At 41.7% G+C, this 12,317-nt stretch overlaps 1 protein-coding gene across 3 annotated transcripts; it reads left to right on the top strand.

Annotated features, from left to right (window-relative positions):
- Window positions 1-1,428: 1,428 nt before the first annotated feature.
- Window positions 1,429-12,074, top strand: p4ha1b (prolyl 4-hydroxylase, alpha polypeptide I b). Of its 3 annotated transcripts, XM_037973394.1 has the most exons (16): window positions 1,429-1,647; window positions 4,553-4,635; window positions 4,801-4,897; window positions 5,683-5,834; window positions 6,062-6,199; window positions 6,415-6,654; window positions 6,779-7,005; window positions 7,115-7,291; window positions 7,487-7,557; window positions 8,240-8,305; window positions 9,570-9,669; window positions 9,769-9,822; window positions 9,908-9,973; window positions 10,576-10,644; window positions 10,853-10,949; window positions 11,150-12,074. In XM_037973394.1, the coding sequence occupies exons 2-16, from the start codon at window positions 4,554-4,556 to the stop codon at window positions 11,218-11,220; spliced, it is 1,707 nt and encodes a 568-aa protein (XP_037829322.1). In that variant the 5' UTR covers window positions 1,429-1,647; window position 4,553; the 3' UTR covers window positions 11,221-12,074. The 3 variants fall into 3 exon arrangements, with proteins under 3 accessions (XP_037829322.1, XP_017287622.1, XP_017287612.1); XM_017432133.3 differs by lacking the exon at window positions 7,487-7,557 and having other exon boundaries at window positions 8,235-8,305; XM_017432123.3 differs by lacking the exon at window positions 8,240-8,305 and having other exon boundaries at window positions 1,432-1,647.
- The last annotated feature ends 243 nt before the right edge of the window (window positions 12,075-12,317 follow it).

The raw sequence follows: 12,317 nt of genomic DNA, 5'->3' as shown, positions 1-12,317 counted from the left end.
GAAACTTTCTGACACACACACACACACACAGCCGCTCTTGGCTCCACCCCGCTGAACTTAAGCAGCATTCCAGACCCACTTTTCAGTTCAGAGGCAGGAATTTTCTGGAATGTGAGAGGAAAAGAAATGTGGAAAAAAAATAAAAAATCCGACCCCATTCTTTATAATGTTGCAATATTGAGTGCAGATCTTATTTAAATGGAATGTGGCTGAAAATTATAAGGTAACATATATCTTGTTAAAGCTTCTAGTTAGGGTAGATGTTTATCTCCACAAAGAGAAAATACACCTTTATCTGCTAAGAAGTGTCTTCACCACGTGGCAGAAAGGTGGTTGGTTTTAGGGCAAACCAATTTATCATATAAGGCTAAACAAGTCACTATTATATTAGTCCAAAATGCATCCATCTCCTCTGCAGTCCGTCTTTTTGTTATCTTAGATGTCTTTCCTCCTATATGAGGTCACTTCTCTTCATGTGTATTAGATGTCCAGAACGTAATTATAAATATCTGGAGCACAAGGGGTAAAATTATATGTCCTGAGAGGATCAATAGTTGACATATCAATTCAAATTGACAATTTGCATTTTATTTATTAAACATCTCTTTTACTGCTCTTACTTTGTTTTAATGTTCTTGTTATTATTAATGTACTTTTGGGGCTCGCACAGCGCCATAGTCACCACCACATCAAGTGGTTGTTTAAAATGTGTGTTATAAATAAAGTTTATTTGAATTATGAGTTGGTATCTGAAATCTTGATGGGAATAAAAGCCTTTATTGATATCTCAAAGGTTGTTGTCAGCAGAGTTGACTTATGAATTTCTTCAACAGTCATTATTATTTTTTCCTATAAATTTTTCTTTTTTCTTGATACATCTCTCTTGTGAAGACCTTGAAAGACAATTTTACTCTTGACAATCCTTTTTACCTTGGTAGAATTTCACATATATTGCTTAAACAAACAAACATACAAAAATAAAGACAAAAATGACAACACCACTAAATCAAATTATTTTTTTCTCCATTTCTGACTATTTGTGCCATCTTTTGCAACAATCATGGTGAATATATGATAGTAGGATTATTTCTGGAGATAATCTCAGGACCACATGCATGGTATTTTGTGACCCAGAGTAGGGTCCCGACCCTAACATCGGGAACCCTTACTTTAATTTCACACTTACCTACTCAGGACATCCTTTTGACCAGAATGAATGAAAATATGGACTTCTAACAAAACGTTAAGACACATTAGTGTGGCTTGATTATATGATAGAACGGCCTGCCATACTTTTGGAACCCGTCTCCTACAAATCCTAAAATACTTTTCCACGCTCGTGTCACTGCGGGCCAAGACGGCTCCTTTTTTTCTTTTTTTTTTTTTTTCCTCATTTTACAAACGACAGCCCCCTGAAAATGAGGGAACCTGCCTGCATGTGAGGCTGCACGTAGCATTTCGGGGGCCCGGACTTTTCGGAGATCCAGCCCCAACCCCCGCCGGGACAGCCAACGGCACACCGAGACATCACGAGACGGGGAGGAACCAGCGGACACTCCGCGCCGTTAACTTCCCCACCGAGTTGCACCGAGAGCAGAGGAACCTTAACCCGCCGCGGGAGGAACCCCAACTGCTGCCCGGACCCAGGTAAACAACTAAATAAGAAGTCAAATAAGATTTAAAAAAAAGGCTAATATTTCAGGCACTTTTTAGGCAGCTGTTTTCGCTAAACGCAACTTCGGCCGTTAACCGTTCCTGCTGGAAGCTGCTAAAACAAGCAAGATGGCGTAAATGTGTTGTTTATTTTGTAGTTTTTTAACGAAAATAAGGACCCACCCCCAAAAAGTGTTTTCGCTGCTGTTTTTGCGGTTGCTGCTTTTAATGTGATGGAATTCCAGCGCAAAACAGCGTGGGATGCTGCTGCTGCCCCTCAGCCCGCGCCGTTTCAGCTCATTTAGCAGGAACTTTTTTTATTTTCCTTAATTTATTTAGATTAATTAAATGCTCAGCAGGCAGCTTGCTCGCCTGTTACCACATACATGCGGTGTGAGGTGAGGTGTAGCTGGTTTCTGCTGAGCAGCTTGAGGTCAGACGCCATTGGAGAGTCTGCAGCTTCCTCTGCTGGGGAGGGGCGAAGACGTGGCAGTCCTTTTCCATCCGCACCTCCCCCCCCACCCCCCCTCCTTTTTCAAATTAATTAATTTATTTTTAAACACTTTTCCCGTTCAGGAAAACCTAAAGGAGGAAAGGCGAGGAAACTACTTAAAAAAGCAATAAAATCAGCAGGGAAAAGTACATTTCCGCTCATAAAGAGGAGCTGATGTGTGACTTTTGGGGGAATTAAAAGCGTGATTTGGTTCAAATTTTAAATAGTTTTAAGGATATTTCTGTATTTTAATCCACCTTTGGGGCACAGCTCTCTGGTCAGTATTTAATTATGTTCAGGTGTTAAAAGCTAAAAAAAAGTGGATAAATATTAGATTATAGATTACCACTAATGCATGGGGTCTTTTTCTCAGTCTGTTTTAAGTTGTATTTTCTTTGTTTCAGGTTTACACTTATTCCTGCAGCTTCTGCTCTTTGAAATTTGTTTGTTTTTATTGATTCAGAGAGCAAAGTTGCTGGAAACTTGAGCCAAAATCTTGTTTTATTTGCAGCTGATAAACTACAGCAGTTACAAAATAAAGACACTCTTACTGAACTTTTTGGTCTGTTTGAATTGCACTTGTTATATGTAGTTATCATAACCCACTGCTGCTGCGTACTAATAAATGATAATGTGCAACTTCAATAAAAATAAATAAAAAAAAATCTATAAAGGTTTTCAGGATCAAATAAGTGGTTTTAAGATGGAAAGAAGTGTAAGAGAATGGTTGTCCTCTCAAATTAGTTTCTGGGGGTGGATGTATCTTAATCATGGAAGCTCTGGGATGTAAGATTTCTTTTTACCAAAAGTAAAATGAGAGTGAGCAGAAATGGCCCTTCATTGTACAGGTTTAAGCAGAACAAAGGCTTAATTACACCTTATAAAAGTTTCAGGCACTTTTTTAAAAATATAAATGGCTTCCTAACACCTTTATAGAGTTCTACCAGATCAAAAAAAACAAAATTTGTTGTGGCTCCATGAGGTTATAAGAGTGGAAATCAGCTGTAAATGGACTGTTGCTCTCCTAACTCATGAATAGAAATTATTATAACTAGAATATTCAATTTATACAACGCTGTTACAGACAGTAGCTGTCGCCCTGTCATTACAGTGATTGCAATAATTACACTCCCTGAGTTTTTAGTCTGATTTATGGTGGTTTTATCTGAGTCACAATTCGCAATCTGGATTAGAACTGTGACTAATTCACACTTATTGTCATTTTGTTTAGTTTTATCTCAGTGTGAGGTGTTTGGATGCACGTCCGTCTGACTCAGCAGGGCAGAGTTGACCTAAATTGATCTAAAACTCATAAGAATTATAATTTTTTTGTTTTGCACTCAGGGTTATATGTGTGGCAGCGTCAGAGCTTGTCTGAACCTGTTGTCTGAGTCCAGCTTGAAGCTTAACAGAGCTGCGCAGATACATATCTTCCGGGGTTGAACTTTACTTGGCACCGGGCGTGTTTATGCACAGGAGCTTTTTCTTTTCCCTTTTTTCGATCGAGAACAAACAAGAAGGTTTTTGTTGCACCGCTGAGAAGCAGCAGAACAGTTAGTGAACCTTTAGGTCCTCCGCTGCTTCTGTTTCATTTAATAAATGTAAATGCTGTATAAATGCCGTCAGACATGAGCACCTTGGTAGGTTTTGAATCCTCTTGATATTGCTGTCTGTGCTCTCTTTTAATTTTTGTTTGCATTTGGAGCAAAATCAGGTCAGAATCCTTCAACCTTCAATCCAAATCCAGAGCCAAAGGCGGCTCACTGGCAGCAGCCACATACTTATATTTGGCTTTGTGTGGTCAGGAGGCTAGTTTTCTTATGGAGAAAGGAAATACTTTAACTTTTCTTTAGTGACATATTTTCACAGCTCTTGTTTTGCTTAAAATTGACTTTATTGCATTTCTATTTAAACTTAAATGTCCATTCTTTGGCTTGTTACCAGTCAGTTGATTCTTATTGCGCAGAGCACGCTTTCTTTATTTTTTTCTCTTCTTTTTGTTCATAGAAACAGTTTATATTTTAAATGTCTTAGTGCAGGGATAAAGTCTCTGAAGAGAAATTACTGGGCTGTGATTGCTCAACTCACAGTTCGAGAAAATGGGAACATAACAACATAAAGTGGAACAGCAAATGGAAACGTGCAAGGGTTCAAAAGTAGAGTAATACAGATTCAGAAGCATCTGCAAAGTGCGGAAATTAGGTTCTTAATTATTTAATAGTTAAATAAATCATTGTTTAGGAAATTATACTTTGTTGGTTATCTGGTTTAAGAAGTGCTCACATCCAGGTTTTGGTGTCAGAAGCTCTAAAGACACGAAGGGATGTTAACAAAATGTGAACCAGGAGAATAAAGATAATAAGGGAAGTGCACTGAGTCAAATGATTTGTCCTGCTTGTTTTTCAGGATGGAGCTAACATGTTGGTGCTTATTGCTGCTGAGCTGCCTGCAGTCTCTCTCAGCCAACAACGACTTCTTCACCTCCATAGGTAAAATCCTACACAAACTGACCCCCGACGGTCATATTTATAACTCCTACAACAGCAAGACAGCAAAGTGATGACATCTCAAGATGCCGAAACAATGAATGGATCGATTCTTTGTGCCATTGTTGTAATATTACTGTTGACGTTCCTTTGATCTGTGCCCCTCAGGCCAGATGACAGATCTGTTGTACACAGAGAAAGACCTCGTCACGTCTCTGAAAGACTACATCAGAGCAGAGGAGAACAAGCTGGAGCGGGTCAAACGGTGAGTTATCGGATAATGGACGTGGCCTTCTAACATTTACAGCACAGCTTCTGAGCAAGTCTGCTTATTGACCATGAAATGCATTTTAAAGCAACACAACTTTCCAACGAATCTGCAACATCTCAAAACAGATACCTTAATTGTTGACGCATCTTTAAAGAATAACTGACTCATCAGTACATAAGCATACACAAAGTAGAGTAAAATCACGGATATATTGACGTTATTTACTGACTTTTGCAAAATCCAGCACATCCTCAGCAAACATGGATGTTACTCTGTTTTGGAGTATGTGATGCTGGAGCTTCAGGAGCTCTTTCAATGGGTCAGATTATGTCATGTAGAAAGGCTACGTGACATATTCTGAAAGAAAGATATTAAATTTGTGATCAAAACGTTTTTGCATTTCTGACAACATTCCGTTTAAATGCAATTATTTAGGAATAAACTGAATTCCAAAAGCTCAATTTTCAGCGTATCCAGGGCTCTAAAGTTTACCGTTTTAAAGTTAAAGTACCATTGATTGTCACACACCTGAGTGTGTGAAATTTGTTCTCCGCATTTGACCCATCCCCTGAGGGAGCGGTGAGCAGCAGCAGTGCCGCGCTCGGGAATCATTTGGTGATCTAACCCCCCAATTCCAACCCTTAATGCTGAGTGTCAAGCAGGGTGGCAATGGGTCCCATTTTTTTAGTCTTGGCTGGGCCGGGATTGAACCCACGACCTCCCAGTTTCAGGGCGGACACTCTACCACTAGGCCACTGAGCCACTGAGTTTTGTGACAGGTGGGCCGACAAGTTGGATTCCTTGACAGCGACAGCCACTCAGGACCCTGAAGGTTTCCTGGGCCACCCTGTTAACGCCTTCAAGCTGATGAAGAGGCTGAACACGGAGTGGGGAGACCTGGAGAGTCTTGTACTTAGTGACACCACTGATGGTAGGCATTTATAAAAAAAACACATAAATTACAGTCCGAGAGACGAGCTGCTACGTTTAGCCAAAGTTGGGATGCTTGCTGTAGATTTGGATTCAATTCTTTCATAGCCGTGTCTAGTTTTCCACAGCTACATTTCTCACACTGGAAAATAAAGTCGGGCAGTATTTATTGTCCCCTTCAACCCCGACAGAATACTTCATCTGTCCCGTCCTTTGCCATTTCTACAGGATTTATTTCCAACCTGACCATCCAGAGGCAGTACTTCCCCACAGAAGAGGACCAAACTGGGGCTGCTAAGGCTCTTCTCCGGTTACAAGACACTTATAAACTGGACGCCAACACCATCTCCACAGGAAATCTGCCCGGTAAAGCCAGCTCTTAAATCAGTGCACTGTCACCATATTCCCAGAACAAATAACAACATTAAAACAAAGAGTCTATTTTTATTAGGTGAACTTGTTCTGCTCGTCTCATTAGGTGCAAAAAGCGGACCCTGTGGAGAGGCTACTTTGTAAAGAAAGCTATTCTAATATTTTCTAAGCCATTGTTGTTGCCCTGCTTTTTTTCTTTTGAATACCAGGAGTGAAACACAAGAGCCTCATGACGGTGGAGGACTGTTACGAGCTGGGTAAAATCGCCTACTCAGATGTCGATTACTATCACACTGAGCTGTGGATGGCCCAGGCCCTGAAACAGCTCGATGAGGGAGAGGAGTCCACCATAGACAAGGTGACGGTGCTGGACTACCTCAGTTACGCCATCTACCAGCAGGGGGAGATAGAGCGAGCGCTTGAGTACACCAAGAGGCTGCTGGAACTGGGTGAGCTCCCTCCTACAGTTTGAGATGGGAATAAAATTGCCCATTTTGATGGGATGTGATGATTTTAGGTGTTTGCATTTGTTAAATTGATTTTTTTTTTGTTTCTTTTTCTTTTCATTTATAGATCCAGATCACCAGCGAGCCAAAGGCAACGTGAAGTACTTCGAGTTCCAGCTGGAGAAGCAGAAGAAATCTGCAGAAGAAGAAACTGAGCAGCAAAAGGAGAGAGGGAAAAGGGAAACACCAGAGAAGAAGAAGAAGAAGAAGAAAAAGCTATCCAAAAAGACCTTCTCGTTGATCCCAGAGAGGAAGAAGTATGAGATGCTTTGTCGTGGGGAAGGTATCCGAATGGTGAGGAAGCAAAACGAAAATACACACCAAAAAAACCCAAAAAACCCACAAGCTGTGACATCTGAGCTACAGCTCACTTTTAACTCCTCACTCCTTATCCCTCTATCAGACACCACGCAGAGAGAGCCGGCTGTTCTGCCGTTACTATGACAACAACCGCAACCCCAAGCTCGTGCTGGCACCTATCAAACAGCAAGACGAGTGGGACCAGCCCTACATCGTTCGCTATCTCGACATCATCTCGGACGCCGAAATTGAGAAAGTCAAACAGCTGGCAAAACCTCGAGTAAGTCAACCTGAGCAGAGGAACACAACGGGCGGTGAGATCTTTAGGAAGCGGTCCGGCACGTTGAGGGAGGGGGGGTGGGAGGTCAGCGCCGCGAGGCTGGTGGATGTTTAGGGAGTCACGCAGACATGCACATGTGGATGTGTGGATGTGTGCATGTATGCGTGAGGGTAAATCATGTCCCTGGTCTCACAGCTGCGCAGGGCAACCATCTCCAACCCCGTCACTGGAGTGCTGGAAACAGCTTCTTACAGGATCAGCAAAAGGTAAGACAGAGCCAGTCGCCGACGGAGTATTCAGGAGAGAGCTGCGAGGGAGGAAACGGGAATCTTCTCCCCTCCTTTTCTCCTCAGTAACTCATCCCGTTTCTCTTCCGTACTCCTGTCTGTCGAGAGCTCCATCTCTCTCTGCCCTTCCCCAGATTAAAGGCTCTTGAGCTGAAGCACAGCCTCCAATTTAGAATGATAAAAGCTTTTAAAAGCTTATACAGACGTGTGCAATGAGTGATTTGGAGAGCGAGCGTAATGCATCTGTTTTATCTCGCTGTGGTTTGTACGAATAACCCTGATGTGGTAAAAATCCAGTTAAGCGACAGCCTTATGAGAATCTCTTTATGGACTTGTTTCTGCTCAGGAGTCTGTAACACAACTGAAATGTGCAGATTTGTTTGCTATTGAATATTAACATAGTTGCTTTCTCAGTCTGGATGATATATGGAGGCAGTCAGTAGGAAGCTCAATGTGATTATTTTTGGATTCCAGCATTGCCTCATGGAAGACTCTGGTTCTTCTTAGGAATAATATTTACAACTAGTGATCCCATCTGCTTTTCTTTTCTCTCTCCTTCCCTCCTTTTTTATTCCAACTCTGCTCCTCTGTGTGTCATCTTTTCTTTTTCCTCCTCCTCCTCCTCCATGTCCTCGTGCCTCCTGGAACTACTGTAGTTAAGGCGAGCCACGGTGCATGACCCCCAAACTGGGAAACTTACCACAGCCCAATACAGAGTCTCCAAGAGGTAAGGGGTCACAGGTCACCAGGAAGGTGTCATTGCCTTTTACTCTGAATTTATCCTAATCTGCGTGAACTGACTGGAACTCTTATTTGAGCATGAAAACACGATTAAAAAAAACAACAACAAGAGAATCTGTAGCTCCAACTGGAACAACAATATGAGGTTTAAATGTATCATAGATGCAAATCAGTTTGAAGCTTGCTGAAATAAACCTCTATTGGTGGTTTTGTTGGAGCTCAGATTATTATAAATTAATGAGGACATTTGATATTTTCATGGACTGTGAATAAAGGTCCCTCCACACACATTATTCTGTTTTAACTTTAGCAAAACAGAGAAAATAACCGTCCAAGGACTCGAAATGAAGGCACATTTTCAGAAAGTCCAAAAATGTCAACTAGAAGTCCGTCTTCCCGTCTTACCAGGCAGCTAATAAACGTTAAAATGACTACATCTTCTCTGTTAAATTTGAATCCGATTCTAGAAGTTGCAGGCTCCGCAGCCCCCCCCTGCACACACACACCCACGTCTGTTTGGTTTTTCTGCTTCGGATAATTAATGTGTACGTGTGTGTGTGTGTGTGTGTGTGGATGTGGCTGGAAGGGTGGGGCGTCCCTTTGATGGTTTAGCATGCTTACGTGTTAGCCAGCACGTCTTTTCCAGCTCGGTGAGCGTCAGCGTCCGAGCGAGCAGGCAGACAGATGGAAGAGCTCTCCGTCCGCTGGCTGGACCTCAGAGTGGGGCTGCGGAGACTTTAACACTTCCAAAAAAAACCAACTATTTTAACATAAACAGCACCGGGGCTGATCCTGTCTTCGTCTCCTGTTACAGCAGCTGCTTTATTGTGGTTTTTTTTTTTTTCTTTTAGCCCTTCAGCCAAAAGAACGGCCAATAGAAACACAATCCGGTGTGTAGAACTGAATGTTAAAATGGGCTGTGGGAATAAACAAAAAAAGTCAAGTCACGTCCATGAAAATGTTCAGTCTCAGTCCTCTAACCAAACTTCTAAACTTGTTCACAACCCTGTACCCTAAGCTGACTGGAGAATCTGAATCTCACATCTGTAATGTTTGTTTTTACAACTGCACTCCCTTCTTTTAGCATTTTATAATAAAAAAACCAACTAAACTTCTCTTTCTTTCTGAGTTCTTTATTTGTCGTCTCCAGCATGGCATGCCTATCTGTTCAGAACAAATCTGTACTGCCATCTAGTGGACAGATGTATATTGCTGTTAAAATACTGTGCTTTTTGTTTCCTTTTTCTCAGCGCTTGGCTCACCGGCTATGAAGACCCAGCAATCGAAAAGATCAACCAGAGGATTGAGGATGTGACAGGACTGGAAGTGGACACAGCGGAGGAGCTGCAGGTACAGGACTAAGAAAAACTGAATTCCATTCATACTAAATTAAGTTTTGCACGTCTTAAGTGTGATTTCTTGATTTTAAGTGTGTCTTTGGCTGTGCAGGTGGCAAATTACGGTGTTGGGGGGCAGTACGAGCCTCACTTTGACTTCGGAAGGGTACGCCGGCTGAAGTTAGTTTCTCTGAACGAATTGTGGACTTTGTGTGACAGAACGTTACATCTGCTGTCGGTTGTTTCCGCAGAAAGATGAGCCAGACGCCTTTAAAGAACTGGGCACTGGGAATCGCATTGCAACGTGGCTCTTTTATGTGAGTAAATTGTTCCTAAACACACCTAACAACCAGTGCCCAAGCAATTTGAATTTAGCCAGTTTTTATGTGTAGCAATCTTTGTTTAAACGTACATTATTTTAATATTTGTTGCTATAAAACTTGAACAAAATGGTAAATATAAAAATTACACCAAGGTTCAAGAACTAAAGACTGCATATCTCCTGCCATAGTGTTTGCCAAAGGTTTTAGATTTAATCTTGTAAGATCTGTTAGTGCTTGGAATATGTGATGGGGATGATTCTCAGCTACTACCACTCCAAATGTTAGCTCACTGTGTGTGAAAGTGATTGAGCTGTGGCCATTTCTGCGTTTGTTGAGGTTGATTAGTTGTGGCATTCATCGTCTGAAGAAAATCGGCCCACTTGTTCACGAGAAATGAGTTATTTGACTTGATTCTGTAGGATCACAGCACTTCCTGGAACTAAAACAAACTGAGAGAAAAAGAATCATTTTTATTTATTTTTTTTCTACTGACTTTAGAAATGGTTGAAAGCCGTGTGGCTCCTGAGAGTCCAGAGTGACTCGGGAGGATTTACAGAATGATGTGTGCAGATAAACATCTTTCCTTTCTGTCACAGATGAGTGATGTAACTGCAGGTGGAGCCACAGTGTTCCCTGATGTAGGTGCATCAGTTTGGCCTAAAAAGGTAACTATACAGAGGCACTTTTATTACTACTGGTTTTTTCATTAAGTAAAGAATTCTGTTAAATTTGTCAGTAATTAGCCGTATCCTAAACTTGAATAAGCCTTCTCATGTTACCGCTCACATTACTTGTCAGAGAAGAACTGTAGAAACGTATGACTGAGTCAGTCGGAGTCATGAGGGATTTGCTCGCGTCTGTCGTTTATTTCAGGGCACTGCTGTGTTCTGGTACAATCTGTTTGCCAGCGGGGAAGGAGACTACAGCACCCGACACGCAGCCTGCCCTGTGCTGGTGGGCAACAAGTGGGGTGAGCTCCTCTTCGCCTCGTTTCCGATTGAACAACGTGTGAATTTTGTCCTTTCCAAAGTCTTGTCGGGGTTGTTTTTGCCGAGCTTTGATCTGTTCAGTTAAAGCAGCTCACCTAAAGATCTCTTTTGAGGGTGTCAGGGGTGTTAACAGAAAAGCGAGAACCTGATTAATCTGCCTTTTTTTTGCTTTTGCTTTTAGTGTCAAACAAGTGGATCCACGAACGAGGCCAGGAGTGGCGGCGACCCTGTGGCCTGAATGAAACTGAATGACGTTAAAAAAAATCAACAACAAACCATTCTCATCAAATCCTTTCCCCTTTATTTTATTTTTATTTTTTTTCTGTTCACCATCGAGGACCAAAAGATCCCCGCAGCAGAGCACAGCTGACACATGGTGTCCCTTTCCTGCGAACCGCTCAGCTTCCGAGCCCGGAGGTTGTTTTGGTTCGTGTCGAGCCCCTGGCCAGCGTCAACATCGCTGTGACAGATAACGCTTTCTTGAAGTCGCCGGATGGTTTGGAGAAACACTTGAGAGCTTCGTTCGCTCCCATGAGTCTTCTCTGCACTCTGAGTGAACCCCAGCTCCGCGGTTGTGACTGCTCTCCGCCCTTTATGAGAAACTGTAAGGGGGACCGTTTTATATTTTTTACAAGTCTGATTAACTGCGTCACGCCATTCACAGAGCACTCGACCCCTTTTGAGTTATTTAAGAAAACAAAATAATCCTCTAAATATGACCACCAGTAAAAACTCACCACAGCTGTAAGGGCAAAATCAGATGCACTCACTCCTCAGCAGCTAGTTTTCTTTTATGTTCCGAACCAAATTTTCTTTTTCCTGCCGTTTCTGTGAACGTACCGAGGCCATTTCTGCTCAGAATAACAAAAAAAAACCCAAACAAACCAAAGATAGAGCTGCGTGGCTGGTAAAGAAACGAAGGGTCACACTCCAAAGAAGCAGAAGTTTTTCATTCGAAAGTTTACACTTCACTCACACTCCCGGTGTTGCGTTTCGTGCATTTTAACGTAGTAATTGATCGTCCAGAAAATAAGTGTAAGAAAATAAATAAGAACAGGAGGTAATGGGAACAGTAAATTGTATTTTTGAAAAAAAAAAAAAAAAAACTTGTGAAGTTTGTAGGGATCCATGTTGTTTTTTTTCACTGACGTGTGTGGGTTTTTTAAAGGGGAAAAAGCATCTTATTTATATGTCTGAAGCATTTTTAGTGTCATTGTGTACTTTTAATAACAATTCTCAAATGTTTTGGTGTTGTTTTTTTTATAAATAAAAAAAAAAAACATTTTTGTTGATCTGAGAACAATGAGCGTGGTGAGTTTGTTTTGGAGGGTGGGGGGTCACGTGACCGG

Source organism: Kryptolebias marmoratus, linkage group LG22 (assembly GCF_001649575.2).
Source record: "Kryptolebias marmoratus isolate JLee-2015 linkage group LG22, ASM164957v2, whole genome shotgun sequence".
Taxonomy (NCBI): domain Eukaryota; kingdom Metazoa; phylum Chordata; class Actinopteri; order Cyprinodontiformes; family Rivulidae; genus Kryptolebias; species Kryptolebias marmoratus.
Note: the sequence above shows the minus strand (reverse complement) of the source record. Positions and strands in the feature narration are given on the sequence as shown.

Coding starts and splice junctions, on each gene's coding strand:
- p4ha1b (XM_037973394.1), top strand. CDS start 4,554: ATGGAGCTAACATGTTGGTGCTTATTGCTGCTGAGCTGCCTGCAGTCT. Junction 4,636..4,800: donor CGACTTCTTCACCTCCATAG/GTAAAATCCTAC, acceptor TGTGCCCCTCAG/GCCAGATGACAGATCTGTTG. Junction 9,974..10,575: donor TTGCAACGTGGCTCTTTTAT/GTGAGTAAATTG, acceptor TTTCTGTCACAG/ATGAGTGATGTAACTGCAGG.